The sequence below is a fragment of the Monodelphis domestica genome, chromosome 6, assembly GCF_027887165.1.
Source record: "Monodelphis domestica isolate mMonDom1 chromosome 6, mMonDom1.pri, whole genome shotgun sequence".
In the NCBI taxonomy this organism is placed as follows: Eukaryota; Metazoa; Chordata; class Mammalia; order Didelphimorphia; family Didelphidae; genus Monodelphis; species Monodelphis domestica.
The window spans coordinates 136,853,814-136,870,326 of record NC_077232.1 but is presented as its reverse complement, the minus strand read 5'-3'; the positions used below and the strand labels follow the sequence as shown (position 1 = coordinate 136,870,326).

The following is a 16,513-nucleotide window of genomic DNA, read 5'->3' as shown; positions in this document are numbered from 1 at the left end:
GAAGATAAATTGTAGTTCCTATAGTTCAATCCCTTCACTTTACAGATGTAGAAACTGAGACCTAGTGGAGGGAAGAGGCAACACAGAAACAAAAGTAGTAAATGGAAGAAGTGGAATTTGAACTTGGGTTCAAGGGGATCTGCCTGGCATCTCAAAGTCAGAAAGACCTGTTTTCAAATCTAAGCTCTGACCATATTGTTTCTGTGACTGTAGGTAAGTCAGTTAATCTCCTAGTGTTCTAGGAAGCTCTCTAAAACTTTAGGTGGCAGAGAATGTGCCAACCCTATGTTGGTAGAGGGGATTTTCTCACCTGGGATATTCCTCAAGTCAATGAGATCACAGGGTCAAGTACCTAGTCTTGGACTATAAATCCAATGTTCTTTCTCTTATACCATGCTGCTCCCAGATATTAGCTATTTATATCTTGTTTTTGGAGACTGTGACAGCAGAAAGAATAGATCATGAGATTAAAAACAAACACTATAAGGTGATTTTTTTGAGACTTGCTTTTGAAAAGAATATTTCATTTGGTCGAGATTGCCATGGCTCCAGAAATACTCTCAGGACCCCAATTTATGAACTCTTGGCTTAAATAACCCCAACACAGGAACAGGCAGTGGGAGGAATCTGAGCTGTCCTGGCCCAGTGGGAATAAGTGTTCTTTGTTTCCTAACTGAGGCACTTGGAAAGTGGTCCTCCTAGAGGTGGGAGGAGCTGGAGAAAGACAGTGGTGATCTAGGACTTAATATTATATTATATTCAGGTACATTATAGATTAAATAGATTTACTGTAGGCTGCCCTGAGAAACAAACCACCACACATAACATTGTTTCCATGTGAGAAAGGTGTTCTACTTTCCAAAAGACTAATATGTAAATAGATTTTCTGGACCTGACTAGTTAAGTTGTGAAATGGCAGTTTTATGGACGTGTTTATATTTCTTTATGGTCTCTAAATGCAATGGAAAAATTATTCTATTAAATTCCCTCTTTAAATAGTTTACATTTTAATGTCAATTAAAATGCTTTTACAAAATCCAAAAACTTCCATAAGAGCATCTGATTCCAGCAGTGAATCAAATTAAAAACCTACCCAGGTCAACCTTTTAATCTCTTAAAAATTCCAAACATATAGCATATTTTATATAGACTTGTCATAGCCTATTAAAACATTTATGTTCTTTAAGAAATAATTCAAGTCAAACTTTTTTGTTGTAAGGAAATCGTCCCTTCTTTTCAATTCCATAGTAGAATGCTCCCCCCCCCCCCGCCTTTTTATTTCTGAGTACCATTCTGTAGAGGATGTCCACTACTTGGTACAGTCTTCATAGCCATCCCTGAGGCATTAGGTTTATCCAAAGTAGCTTTGAGATCAAGAGAGTCTCTTTGCTCAGTACAAAAAGATGCTGCTTTCATTGCAAAGTCACAAGAAGGGCTTGAGTTTCTCTCCTTTCCTAGCTTCTTAGTGCTTTTAGGACCAGAATACCCTGCTGTCATCTGACTCATCCTTCTGGCTTCTTTCCACTTTTTGAGAGCTTCATTCCTTTCCTCCAGAGTAAGTTTATCAAGGTGTTTAGCTCTCAGTATTAGAGAGGGAAATAGTGATCCCTGCAGAATTCTGTATACAAACCTAGGAGGCAAACAGCATTATTAAATTAATCAAAATTGTCTCAAAAATGGCATGAAAAATCAGCAAAGTACCTTCCAGGTAGACCAAGAACAACACAGAAGCATAAGGATAGATTACCCAGAAGGGAAGTATAGCTTTCTCAAACAAGGTATGTATATAAATTAAGGAGCCCAAATAAGTTTCTTTTTTTAAAAAAAGTTTCATTAATATCTTTTTGAATATAGTTTCCCCAGTACCTTTTATCCTTTCCTTTTCCAGAGAGTTATCCACATAATAAATAATATTTTGAAAGGCAAAGTAAAGAAAGAAGATAAAGAAGGAAAAGCTAGCATAGTGAAAGTCTGAAAGTATGTTTAACGTCTATGGACTTCCAACCTCCATGAAGGGGTATATTGGGAATATACCCTTCATACCACTCTTCATTTGAGTCATGCTTAATATTTTTATTTGCTACAAACACTTTTGATTTTTAGTTGTGATTGTTCTTTCCATTTACACTGTAGTAGTTACTGTGTATCATGTTTTTGTAGCTCTGTTTACTTCACTATCCATCAGTTCATGTAGACTTCCCATTTTTATCTGTATTCATCGAATTCATCATTTCTCATAACACAGAAATATTCCATTATATTAAGTACCATAATTTGGTGCCCAGTCATTGGGTATCTACTTTGATTCCAGTTCTTCACGGTCTCCAAAAGTGCTGCTATAAATGTTTTGTTGTATATAAAACTTTCTTCTTATCAATGACATGAGCCCTTGAACTCGGGTTCAAGGGCTATAGACATTTAAGTCACTTTGCATAATTGTAAATTGTTTTCCAAGGGTTGTACCAATTCACAGCTTCACCAACAATATATCATGTGCCTGCCATCCTGTAAACTCTCTAACTTAATCAAATGCCATTTTACAAAGTCTTCTTTGCCGATTTGCAAGGTGTGAGGTGAAACCTCTGAGTCATTTTGTTTCTTGAAATCCTCTTATTTAGTGATTTGAGCATACTTTCACAAGGTTATGAATACCTTTATAGTTCTTCTTTGGAGGACTAGTGGTTTCTTTCCTTTGAACACTTGATGGCTAGGGACTGGCTATTAACTCTACACATGAACACAACACACATGATTGTATTAATTTCTCTGAAAAGGCTTTGGTAACCCACATATACAAGCAATTTATATATGTGTATATATACATATCTAAATACATTATATGGGTTACATATTCTGTACATTATATATTTGGCACAGTATACATAATTTGTATATTATTTATCATATAATATACATGTGTATATATATAACATATGATATATAAAAATAGACATGACTTGTATAGCTTAGATACCAAAACTGTTTTAGAGAAATTTGACACAAAGATTTTTTCTCTGGAGTTGATTGGTTCTCTTCTTATCTGAAGCATATTAATGTTGTTTGTTGTTTTAATTCATCAGTTACCTATTTTATCTTTCATAATTGCATCTATTCCTTTTTTTGCTTAAGAATACACTTCCTCCTTATTATGATGTATGATAATATGATGCCCCGTTTTGGGTTTAGATAGATGCTTGTTTTATTTTTTAAAAGTCTTCTATGCGTATAATTTGTAGATTTTTAAAATAGCATAGATGAGTTTTGCATTTTATCATATGCTTCTCCATTATCTATTGGGATCATCACATGGTTTGGGGATGCTTTTGGTTTTTAATATGGTTATTACTCATCTAATATTGAGCCATTCTTGCATTTTTTCAGGTTGGTCACAATTAATGATTTCTTGGATAAATAATAATAAATAATAGTCTGACAGAATAAAAAAATGAATTGATATTCATTAATGACATTAGTTAAAGTAATTTTTTCTGTATTTTATGGTCCTCTTATTTCAGTATTAGGACTATATTTATCTCATAAAAGGATTATGATAGGGTGCTTTCTTTTTTGCTCTTTGACTTTTCTTACCATTTAATTATTAAATTTCCATTTGGGTTTGTCTTTTGTTTGTGGCCCCTAAAGCAATGATTATTTCTAATGTGTTATGGTCTGTAAAGAATGTATATTTACTATTTCTGCCTTTCTACATTTGTTTGCAACAATTCTGTAGCCTAATACATGGTCAATATTTGTGAAAGTTCCATGTGCTGCTAAGAAATACATAAACTCTTTTCCAGTTTCATTTAGAAGATGCTAAGTCTTTTTTTTGTTTGTTTTAGTTTCTCCAGTAGTTTGCTCAGTTTTATATTTTTCTTTTTATCTTTTAGTCCTATTCAAAACTGAATGAAGTGTTATATCATTAGTGAGTTTCTATTTAATCTTCTTGTTAATGTTTCCTTTATGAGTTTGGATACTAAGGCAATTGGAGCATATAGGCATAATACTGATATTGGTTTGCTGTCTAGGCTTTATTTCAGCATAATGCAGTTTCCTTGTTTGTCTTTTTATTTTCACTTTTTGAGCCCAATTTCAATGATTTCATTGTTAGATTAGTTTGATGAATGGTCAATTATCTTTTATCCTCTTAGTTTTATTTTGTGTGTATTTTTGGTTTTTAAACACACTTCTGATAAGTAGCAGGTTGAAGAGTTTTGTTTTTAGTAGCTATTCATAAAGTTTTAAGGTTTTGTTTTTTCTCTAATTGTCTCTAATTTATCTCTAATATTGGTTTTTTCCAAGTTGTGATTTTCTCCCTCTTTCCTTATCCATAATTTCCTTTCCCTTTTTGTTACCACATTACCCTATTGTAGTTTTGTTTATTAGTTCTGTTTTCTTTCTGACTTCAACCTGGTTATTTAATTCTTTCCTCTATTCCCTTTCAAATAGTTCTGTTCATTAGTTTAAAAAAGTTCATTTTATGTACCCCATTCCAGTTAGAATTCCTCTCCTACCCCCTCTTAACTATACATCCCCCCTTTATGTGCATTCTGGACCTTCATTCTCTGGTTCATGGCTTCTATACATATCTAGCCTCTCTCTAATTTCTGCATTTCTCATGAAATCAAAATTTCCAAGGTATTTTTTTTCTGGGCTCTCCTCTCTAAGCAATTATTGCCTCATCCATCTTTCCCTCCAGATATACCCTCTTTTACACTGCTTCATTTCAAGAAAAAAAATGCCAATGGCTACATGTAATAAAGGGGACACTGCCCCCTTTCATGACCCTCCTCCCTCTATGTCCCTGATTATTCAGCACAGCACTGACCTATACCCTCTCCCAGGTCACCTTTTTCTATTTGTCTCAAAATCTCCAACCTGGCCCCTTACCCTCCCACTCTTCTTGGAACTTTGACTCTAATCCTAACCAATGAGCGATCTCTTCAAGCAGCAAATTCCCACAGACAACACTCAGCACAAGGTCCCCATCTCCCTTCACAGAACATCTCTCTTCACCTTAGCTAGCAGATCAGTATGTTTTACTAGTATGGTGATATGTATTTGCTTGATGTTACTGCCTTACTTTGAATTGCTTTTCATTTCCCACTTATTTGTATTCCCCCTCCTTTTTTTTGTTTCTTTGATGAGTCTTGTCACTACAGAACAAAGTTTTTCTATTTTGTAAATTTATCTGTTAGGCAATAAATTCTGCTTTTGAAATTTTCCTGTTTTTTTAAAAAACTATTTTGGAAAAGCACACTGTGGTTCTATATTCTCAAAATCCAGAGTCCTCACATTCATCTCTTGTGGAATGATTATTCCTTCATTTGAAGTATTTATTCATAGACTTCTGAACTCATTTTCTAGGTTGGGAGGCAATTTTCTTTTTCTTTTAATGCTTTTCCTCTTGACTTACTTGCTTATAGTCAAAGTTTTGGAGTTTCTTTTTCTGTATATCTTTGGTAATTTCCCTCTCCCGTGTGATTACACTTTCCCTAGAGGCTGAATCTCAAAGTAGATCAGCAGCCTCTGACATTGGGGAATTTGTGGTTCATCAAGTCTAGATATCTGTCCCAAGTGACTTTCAGGGAGATCTAACTGGCCTCATTCAGACCTGGGGTTCTTTTCCTCATGTTTAGGGGAATGTCACAACCCCTCACCCCTGAACCTGGCATCCTGTTCTTTTTTCCTTAGATTCTGGCCCAGGTTGACGCCATGCTGGTGCTATTGCAACCTGCACAGATTTCTGTCAGTTATAGTTTATATCTCCAAGGCTCTGGGAAAGGAGCCAAGTCTAGACATCAAGTTAAGCTCTATTACAAGCCCAGAACTGTGTCTCCCTTATTATTTCTTTTCATCTGCTCTCTTGTTACAGCACAGAACACTGCTGTAGTGCTGCCTAGTGAAACTTTAGCAAATTTTTGTGGTTTGAAGCTGTGTCTGTGTGGCACTATAAAAGAAGGGGTAGGGTGTTTGGGTTTTGTATTTATGGAGTTTTTACCTTCTTTGTGGTTCTCAGTGTCCTACACCATGGAGCTAAAACTGCTTTATCTTTGGCACATAATTTATGTTTTGGAGAGATTGTAAAGATCTGTGAAAATGCCTAGCATTCTATCTTTTTGGTTATGCACCTGGAAGTTGACTAATGTTCCCCTAATCAATTCCAATGCAGTCTGTATCAAATGGAGATTTAAAAAAAATATTCTGCTTGCTTTGGGTTTTTCTCTTTAAAAAGAAATGATCAGAAGGTTTGGCTATTATGGGTCTGACTTAGGCACTAACTTTTTGAAGAGATGCTTCTGCCATTGAAAAATATGGCAAAACTATAGCTAATAGTGCTGAAAATATTGGCAAATATTTATGCCAATTTAAAAACAAAGTTAAACATTTAGGAAGGAAAAGCACTCCTACACATTGATACTTTCCAAGCTTAAATGAATTAAATGATGTTGATAGAAACAGGCATGAGAGGACTTATGTATGAACTCAGCAATAAATACGAATGCTATAATATTAAGATTAGAGAAATATATTTCCTGATTTTATATATGGCAGTGATGAAGGCATTTACCAAATGTCTACTTAGTGTTGTGCTATATTGCTCCTTGTGAGAAATATCATCTCTGTTTTGCCATTGTAGTGGAAAAAGATATAACAACTGCTGACTGTAGCTTTTATTGTACTGATATATGAGAGAGTAGATTAGTAAATAATTTTAAATAGATGGAATTTAATGCTATTCTTATTTCTCTAGCTATCAAATAGAGGGAAGTAGTGTCAAAGGCTATTTTTGCTGTATCCTCAGGGGAAATGGAAAAGAGAATGGTCTAGATTATGTAAGAAAGGATGATAGTTGTGAAGTCTTAAAATATAATAATTTTGTGTTTCCTGAGACATTGTCTTTAAGCCATTTACTTTGAAGTAGTTGAGGTAGAAAATGACTTTTTTTAAAAGGCAGATTAGATCACATGATTTTTTAAAGTCCCTTCTAGTTCTATGACTGCACTTAGATCATTAGGTTGTGAAACATGCACCATACCTGGGAAGAAGAGCAACACAAGTTGTGAGGACACAGACTAAATAAAACATTGGATCCTTCATGTGCTCCTCCATGATCCAGTAAGGATTGGATGGTGGGTTACAAGTCACACACATTGCTCCAAACACCAAGGCAAAGAAAAAATAAAGGATGATGCTACCACCAATGACCAGCATGTGAATCCAGGTCTGAAAGGCAAGGGGGTACAAGAGATGCAGATGTAAGAAGGACACCAAACTCCCTGAGTTTCACAGCCTTGCAAAACTCACTGAACTTACACAAATCTCAAGAATTTTTTCTATGGATAAACCAATTTCTATTAGAATTGATTAGCAGGAGGGAATATTTGTTCTTTTATTTGCCTCAAGAATACCATAAGAACTTCCAGTTGTGAGAAATCTGACAGTGTGGGAAAATTTCAGTGGTGGCATTGGGGAGTTCTATAAATTTGGAATCTTTAATATTTGGCTATTTCACTATTATTGATTTCCTTTTTAAACCTATGTGTTTTATACATTTAAAAACATTTCTGAGAAGGAGTTTGAGATACAAAATTATTTAAGAACTCTTGCTCTAGAGGTTGTATTTTAAAATACATAAAATGAAAAAATGCTTTAAATGTTTGATTTGGTTATTTAGTTCTGTAGATTCCTTTCAATCTAATCGATTTCTTTCCCTGGAGTGGATATATGTGTATTGTGTTCATAAGAGGTACACACATTTCTTATCTGCCTTAACATAAATCAGACAGAAACTATTCTTTTTGTTTGAACCACATTTGGGATTTTGCTCATGGATCTAAAGCAGTAATTCTAAGATTTTTCCTTCTACCCAAAGCCCTACATGCTCCAAAACCTCTTTTTAAAGGTTTTGACTCTTCCTGATAAGATTTTTATTGTCTTTTTTGGATTCAGTCATTTCAGAAATGATTTGGTTATTTCCTAAGCTAAAGTCTGGGCTAAAAGGACAAAAGAAATGAGGAAGCAGATATGGTGGGACCTGCATGAAATGCAAGAGTAAAAGAATGAACATAATGCTGAACAAGCTGACAACTCTGGAGGAGGGGAGGCTAGCCTAAGCTATCCCTGGCAGTCAACTTAGAAGCTTCAGATCAGTTTGGGGACAGAAGTACTTTAAATGTCTTCTGTAGTTAATATCTTTGATAATTTCTATAATTTGTCAGAAGTCTAGGACACATCTCAATATAGTTTTTGGAAGCATGTTTAGTGATCATCATGTTTTTCACCTGATAGTTTCATAATTTTCTGCCTGTTACTTTAAAGACAATATTCATATCTACATTATAAAAACATACATATACACACCCAAGGGTTTACTTTTGAGGCTTTCCCTTGCTCAGTCCATCTGGTTTTCTATAGAGATTTATGAAAACCTATTCACCTCTGCATCTATCACACCTTTCCGTTTTGAGCCCTGTTTGGTCCTAAAAGAGACTGTCTGCTTGACTTGTAACCTCGTCCAGATTTTTCTGATTTAAAACACATTGATTTCAAGAGAAGAAAAAAAAGGTAACTAGGGCCAGGCCATTCAAAGGAAATTCTACTTTTCCTATTTCTCCCCATAGGTATAGGGATATACTACATCTGAAAAAAATGCCATTACCCTAGAGCTTCACCAAGTATTATAAAAATTTAAGCATATAAGAATTTCTTTTGAACTTAGACAAACCACTGACCACTAAAGATGTAGTAAATACATTTTTATGTTTCAACACCGCAAAAAGACATGTTTCAACAAATGGTAGCAACACTGAGGTTATAAAATAGAAATTCTCTTTGTACCTCTCCAATTTCTTTCGACTCTTTAATATCAGGTGCTACGTTTAGTGAAAAATGCCATCTCACCTTGTGGGCACTGATTCACTAACTATGTATGAAAAATGAATAACTTTTTCATTGTGGGTTTGATGGTAGAATAATAAACATCTCACATTTCTATAGAACTTTATAGTTAGGAAAATGTCTTTTGTATACTTTAGCAGCCCAGTTGATTACCTCTTTCCTATGATGCAGTCCTATGGGCTCATTATCCATATTTTACAGATGGAAAGCCATGCTGAAAGCAGTAAATGGACTTGCTCAAGGTCACACAATAAGTCCTACAGTCAGGAATCAAACCCCTAAGTCTTTACTCTTAGGTTAGGATATTTCCACCACACTTGCCTAAAATAAGCAGACTACATTCTTAGCTGGAGCCTCACATTCACTGAGCAGCTCCTTGATATTATTATAATAAATCCCTGAACCAACTAAAAGGATCTGTTTATAATTTCTTGGGTTATTTTTTCCAAAACATGCACCATGACATAAAGCTTGACAACAGTCAACTGTCAGGTGAAGCTATAAATATTACTGTTTTCCATCTCAGGAGAACTTCCTTTGCATCTAGGTGGCAAGAGCTGTCCAAGGTCCCTAACCACCAAGGTCAGTTTTCTTAAAAAAAAAAAAAAAAGAATAGGTTGCAGTATGTTTCCACTCACCAAAGTCTTACTTTCAATTACAAGGTGGAGAAGAATAATGAATAGAGCTGCAGTATTCAGGGGGTTTCCAAACATAAAGATGTCAATGTCTGAGCCCTGGTAGGTCTACAAAATGAAAGAGAAAGAGGAAATTGAGCTGTGGATTGATACCGGTGGCCAGCATAGCAGGGTAAGTCGTATTAAAGCAAAAGAAGTACAAAGGGACTACAGTAAATATATTGACACATATACTTACATAGTAAGGCACAAAGAAGCAAACCAGGCTTTGGTAAAAGGCATCAAGCAAGGTGATCCAGAATGTGAGTGGTAAGTATGCCTGAAAATCAAACAGATATTAAGTGGGAGGGAGATAAATTGGGATAAGAATTCCACTACAAAATTAAGTAAGATATCTGTATCAATTTTCGTGATTATAGAAGAAAATGTTGGGAATGCCATCCATCATCTTCTCACTCTCTCAACCAACTAGGCTTTGGAGGATGGAAGTCAGAGACAAGATGGGCCCACAGGAGAAATGGAATGGAAAAAAATCTGGTGAAGGATTTCTTGTTTATTTCACATCACTATTATTTTCATGGGGAATGTCTGAAAGATTATAGAGAATGATCCTTCTCCTGGTAGTTAGAACTTACTATTAGCCAAACAAAAAGCCTTGGCTTTAGTTTCTAGGCTACGGAATAATTTTCTCTTCCTAATATGGCTTCTTCATTTCTCATTTTCCCAAAATGCAAGAGAAGACTCTATCTCATTTGTAAAGTGTGCTATCTCTCAAATTAACTATAAACATACATAAACAATGAATGTTCTTTGTCTTCTCACAAACTCTTAGTATTTCATATCTATAATCCTTTTGTGGTCCCCTGGATAATCAAAACAATGAAGAATAATTATTCTCAGTTTTTTTTAGCCTTTTCATATCAAGGATAAGAGATTTTTCCTTCTCATTTTTCCAGGACCAAGTTGTAGAATGAGGCAAGAAGTAAATTCTCTCGAGGGAGAGAATGTGTTAAGAATTAGAAGATTTGAAAGAATCCCAGTGGTCTGTGACCACTAGGTTGTTTCCCATTAGCCTCTCCTTCATTTTGTTCCAAATCTCTTTTTACTTCCTTTATTTGCCTCTGAGCATTGTTCATTCTTAGTTCTGTGGATCTGTGTCCACTTAACATTAGTAATAAATTATTTAACATTTTAAAATCAATTTGACATATTTAACAAACATATGCAATGTGTGAAATACTTTTTGAGGTACTAGAAGTAAGATAAAAAAATAATCTTTGTTCTTAAGGAGCTAATTTTCTATTGGGTTGTACAACATATATATTGGTAAATAAATACAAAACTAAACTTAGGGAAATAGGAGACATGCAAGGGGATGGAAAAGGAGGCTATAAGGGTGATGAGAGATGGATAATAGGATATTGGATCCTGGAAGAGAATTAGTTCCATTCCAGCATTCCAGACCTTTTCAATATTAGGGGAAAGGAATTTAGGGAGCCCAGGAGACTAGGTTTCATACCAGTGAAGACAGGAATTGATCAAAGCATAAAAGAAAGTGTGTTTGGAGGACAAGTTCAAGGGAAGGACAACTTCTGAAAAGGGTGAATTTAATGGTAACAATTACTTTATATCAAGGATAGCATGATGTGGCTCTACCTAGGTTCTACCAGAATATCATAAAAGCTGGCCAGCCCAATAAGACACATAAATAAATGGCTGTTACCAGCAAGACAAATGACAAATGGTCTCAGCTCCCTCAAGGGAGAGCATCAGTTATAACTGTCAATTCACATAAGATGGGCCCTTAAAATAAAGTATGTCAGACCAACCATCAACATTTTCATCTACAGGGACTTGAGAGATTCTAGGATTTTAAGCCAAAAGGCTAAATGCCCCAAGTTTCACTTTCATATTCTTTCCATGAACTTGTGACTAGTTTAGAAAAAATCCTTGCCATTCTGAAATCAAATCAATGAAGTCACTTTCGGAGAACCATCAGGCAGGCCACAAGCACTTGTTAATCACTTACTATTTGCCAGGCACTGTGCTAAGTCATAAGGATAAAGAAAGACAAGAGATGGTCATTGCTCTCAAGGAACCCACAGTCTAATGGGGGGACACAATGCAAAAACATGCAGGATAAATTTGAAATAATTAATAGAAGGAAGTAGGAAATGGAAACTGATTTGTTCTGAATGGGCAATTCTTTTTTTTCTTCCAAATTCCCTTTATTTAAAAAATTTCTCCCCAATTACATGTAATAGAAATTTTCATAATGTTTTCCAAAATTATAAGGTCCAAATTGTCTCCCCCACTCCCTGATATGGCAAACAATAGGATTGTGATAATATGTCTATGATCATGCAAAACATAATTTGTAGTTAGTAACTAACAGTTTTAGAGAACTGCCTGGGAGACATTGAGAGGTTAAGTGACAAGTGGGGCAGATAAGTAATTTGTGATAGAGGTCTTGAATTCAGGTAACCTTATCTTTAAGCTTGAATCCCTATCGACTCAACTACATACACTATCTTTCCCTGATCACTTTGTGTGTGTATATACATGTGTATGTATATATATAATTTTAAAAACATAATTTTAACCCCTACCTCTGATTTTTGACCACTCCTGTAAAGTTCAGGTAGTTGCACAAGAGTCCCTGCAGAAATATCTTTTTCTAGGATACCATAAATGACTGGAGGAACAGAGGTGAAGAGGAGGTTGAAGAAGATTAAAACCCAGTAGTCTGTCATGGATGTTCCAGAAAATCCACAAAAGAATTGGTACCAGAAAAGAAGATTTACATAAGCCTAGAAATGAAAAGGAAAGCACTAAGTTTAGAACCACAATTCATAATAGAAATAATACCTAATATTATTTAGTTTAAGTTTTCCAGAGTGCTTTACTCATCTCATTTGGTTCCCACCAAATGTAGTTAAGCCAGGTGCGATGGTTAGCTCTATTTTATGGATCAGGAAACTAGAACTAAGAGAGAAATTAAATGAGTGCCTGAAGTGGGATTTGAACTCAAGTCTTCCTGACTTCAGGATTTGTATTTTATCCAAGAAATCACTGAACTGTCTTCAGTTAAGCATTCCATCACTTTAAGAAGCCAATTGTTTTAAATACAATGTTTTATCCTTCTAGGGATTGATATAGATGGCGATGGGCAGATGGTCTTATTATTTTATTTTGTTTCATTTAAGTTTCTCAGAAATTTGAAGACGTTCCAATGGTAAGAGGCTTTATGCTAACATGTAAGAATAATGCCTTAGGAAACTCTGATCTAATGCCTCATGGTCTATGAAATCTCCCACATACCTGTATTTGGTCTTCTTAAGTGAATAGAAATTCATTGAATGTGATATCATTGTGAAAGGCTGCCAAGAATGGAATTACTATGAAAGATCTTAAATCTTTGGTTGGATAATCTCCGTGAATGAAGACTTTCTCAAAGGACCAGTATAATTCTTTTCTAGCTCAGATACAAGTTTGGGGGATAAGGAGATCTTAAACAATCAAGAGCAATAATCTTAAGTTTTGTCTGATTAAAATTTAAAGATATTTCCAATAATTTCTGAAAAGCTAGTTTTTCTGAAAGAACTTAGGTCCACCAAGCCTCTGAATTTTAATTTAAAAGATGTACCCTTCATCAAGCTCGATCACAGGCATCAGAAAGATCCTTTACAAATGTAAAAATAATTCTTTTATTAAAATTTCAGCATTAAACCAAATGCTGCTTTTACTTAGCAACCTTTTTTCCCTTAAAAGCACTAAGCTTTGAGACAAATTCTATACTTATAATTCTAAATTAAACATGTTTGAATCATACAAAATGACCCAATGGAGCTAATGTATGTCAAAGGAGACCTGATTGTATTTTTAATATTTAATAGAGGGGTTTTGTTTTTGTTTTATCTTACCAAGCTAAAGTTTAATTGTATTTAAATTCTGCTGACCCAAACCATGCTATCATTGTCAGAGAGTATGCATTTAGATCAAGAAAATTTTAGCTTGTAAGGATCCTAACAGTTACTTAATCTTTCTGAATGTGTTTGCTCATCTATATAAAATGAAGGGGTTGAAATTTTAGTGACTTACATAGTCAGAAGCTTGTAAGTAATAGGGTCAAGGCTAGAAATCAGATTTCCTGACTACTGGTTCAACACTTACATTTTAAGTTCAAATTCTAGATCCTCCAGAGTATTGGGGGGATGGGAAAAGGCATCTGCCACAAAAGATCTGCACAAGAGAGAAGGGAACTGACTTCTCTCAATATCCCTTAGGAATAATAAAGTCGTGCTTCTGAATATATTGTAGAGGTCTTCTACCCCAACTTAAGCTATAACTGTAAAGGTTTGCTAATAAACTAAACCATACAGTAGTGTTCCTTTTTTTCTGAATGCAATTTTGTTCTCTCTAGTTGGGGATGGGGGATAAATCAAAAGTTTTCTCAAAGTCAGAGTCAAACTCTTCCCCTTGTCAGAACCCTTTTGTGGAGGGTCTCAAATCAGATTTTAAATGGACCAGACAAGACTTAATTGAATTTAGATGTACAGGGAACAGCAAATCCTAGCTGATGGACAAGCCTAGCAATTTTCTGCCAGTAGTTGACACATAGAGCATTCCTTTGATTATTTTTGGTAAAGCAATTAATGGTCCTGCTATCACTTCTCCAGACCTCAACCCTCAAAATTCAGGATTATGTCAGCATTCTTTAATGCACCAGTACCAATGAGAGTGATGGGAAAGTGTAGAATGAGGTCCCTTAGTGTCACATACCACATTCTTGTAGAAAAAATAGAGAATCATGTTAGATAGTCTGGTATAACACCAATGTCCATGAACAAGGAGGAGCTTGGTGAGGTGTTTGAACTGGGAAACTGCAAAATCACTGGCCATCACTGCCTGCAGAGGGAAAAGAAGAAAACCTTATTCTGGAAACATGAAAGACACATCAGAAGAGATGCTTGAAAACTCTTAAGTTAGCCATTTCTGCCATTCAAAACTTAGTAAGCATATAGAAGGAGCTGAGGAAATTAGAGGAGGGCAATAAAAGTTCTGCGTGGGCATTTCTCATTTTATCAATATGTACTAATCAGATTTGTCATCACTTCATTACTCCTTATAAATACCTGACTCACTCCCCTCCACTCTCTCTAGATTGTGTTTGTGCTCATATATCCTTCAGCCCCCTTTGTTCTATTCTTCCTCAGTGAATTTTTCCTACATTAGTGTCTGACAGCATTAATTCTATTTCATTTTCTGGGGAACAGCTTTAAGTGTCACTGCTACCATCTCACATGACTTTAAAATAATCTGTTGGGAACTCAGTCTATATTTCAGGCAAAATGGGATCCAAATTCTCAATTGTTCTACGAGAGTTATGTCAGAATCTATCCATCTCTATTCCCCAAGTCTATCAGCATGTGGGGCTGTAATAATCCCTGGCTACCTACCCAGCAGTCTAGTCACCCAGAAAGAACATCTTGGAAAGCTATTCTCTGCAAGGAGTTGGCGTGATGATAGTACACACTAAAGAACACACACCAGAGTAGAGATTTCCCTATAAAAGCTTGCCTGCATATCTTTTGTAGTAGCAAGGAAATAGAATGCAAGTCAATGACCATCAATTAGGGAATGGCTAAATAAGTTGTGCTGTAAGTAGTGATAAAGAGAATGAATACTAAGAAGTATATGGAGAAATATGAGTTGATGCAAAGTGAAGTAAGGAGAACCAGGAAAAATATGCATAAAACTAGGGATGAAAAGAATAACTGAAATTCTAAACAATGAGCTTAGTCCCAAAGATGAGTTCTGAGAAGACATCTTCAAAAATGTATAGGAAAGATGGATGTGGAATTTTTAGAGAATCAATGTTGGTTAGGTTTGGTGACATTTTTTCTCCTTTTTTTCTTTTTGTTATAAGGGATAACTCTATAATGGAGGAAAAGTAGACTGGGAAATGTAAGTGATATAAAAATGGTAGCAATAAAAATATTTTTTAAAGTTCCCGGCCAGTTTCTAAGCACTTTTTCCTCATTGCACAAGTGGCATATACTTACATAATGTATAGAATGAACAATCTTGCTGAGTTCTAATTTCATCAGTGTGGAAATTTTCCTTCATAGACATACTTACCATTTAGTGTGTGTCTCCTTTAGAGATTGCAAAATCATATATTAGAGCTAGGAAAGACTTTATACATCATTCAGTTCAAACCCCTCATTTTACATAAGCCTGGAGAGGTTTGATTTGCTCAAGGTCACACAAGTAGTAAGAAGAAGAGCTGAGATTTGAACCCAGGTTTGATGATTAAAACCTTTCCATATCATCACACTGTCTGGTATTTATGTCTTTTTTTGTTGTTATGAACAAAAAATGCCTCTCCTGCCTGACTTTCTAGTGATGTTTCTCTGTGCTTAGCTAAATTAAGCCTCAAATAACAGACACAAGTTCCATTCTAAGAACAAGATCTTTCAGCTAGCCAAAACTTGTACTATACTGGTATATGCTTTGAGAACTCAGGATTACCTTCATACCACAATGAGGCATCAAAGTAGGGATTTAATGGATGATAAACTTTAAAAATGTCCTACAACAGTCAAGATCACAGAACTAATATATGAAAGAGTTGGAAGGAGAAATTGCATGCTCTGACTGTAGATTTAGTGCTCTTTCAGCTACGCTAAGCAATTGAAGACAAGTGTTCCTGAATTATGTGAATTTACTTATAAATTTTCATGGCATTATTAAAAAAAGTTTTGGGGTGTCATAAACAATCAGGGTTGGGCCATTTCTTACATCATATGTCTATTCTCCAGAAATAGATAAGAGACAATCTTTTCCTTGGAGAAGGACGGTATAAAGAGGGGATTCTCCCTCACCTTATATTCCCTGGAAAATATGTCATTTTCCCAATGTCTACCACTTAGTAAAACAATCTACACTGCATCTGTACTTTTCATATTTTCACTTAC

General features: G+C 35.2%; 1 protein-coding gene across 2 annotated transcripts in view; it reads right to left on the bottom strand.

The window, feature by feature from the left end:
• Positions 1-990: 990 nt before the first annotated feature.
• Positions 991-16,513, bottom strand: part of ATP10D (ATPase phospholipid transporting 10D (putative)) — a 103,240-nt gene continuing 87,717 nt past the window's right edge. For both annotated transcript variants that reach the window (XM_001372310.5, XM_016423265.2), the window contains 6 exons: positions 14,316-14,441; positions 12,143-12,343; positions 9,772-9,852; positions 9,537-9,641; positions 7,037-7,224; positions 991-1,630 (listed from right to left, as the gene is read on the bottom strand). In XM_001372310.5, the coding sequence (XP_001372347.4) occupies positions 1,276-1,630; positions 7,037-7,224; positions 9,537-9,641; positions 9,772-9,852; positions 12,143-12,343; positions 14,316-14,441 (1,056 nt within the window). In that variant the 3' untranslated portion in view covers positions 991-1,275. The remainder of the gene's footprint in view (positions 1,631-7,036; positions 7,225-9,536; positions 9,642-9,771; positions 9,853-12,142; positions 12,344-14,315; positions 14,442-16,513) is intronic.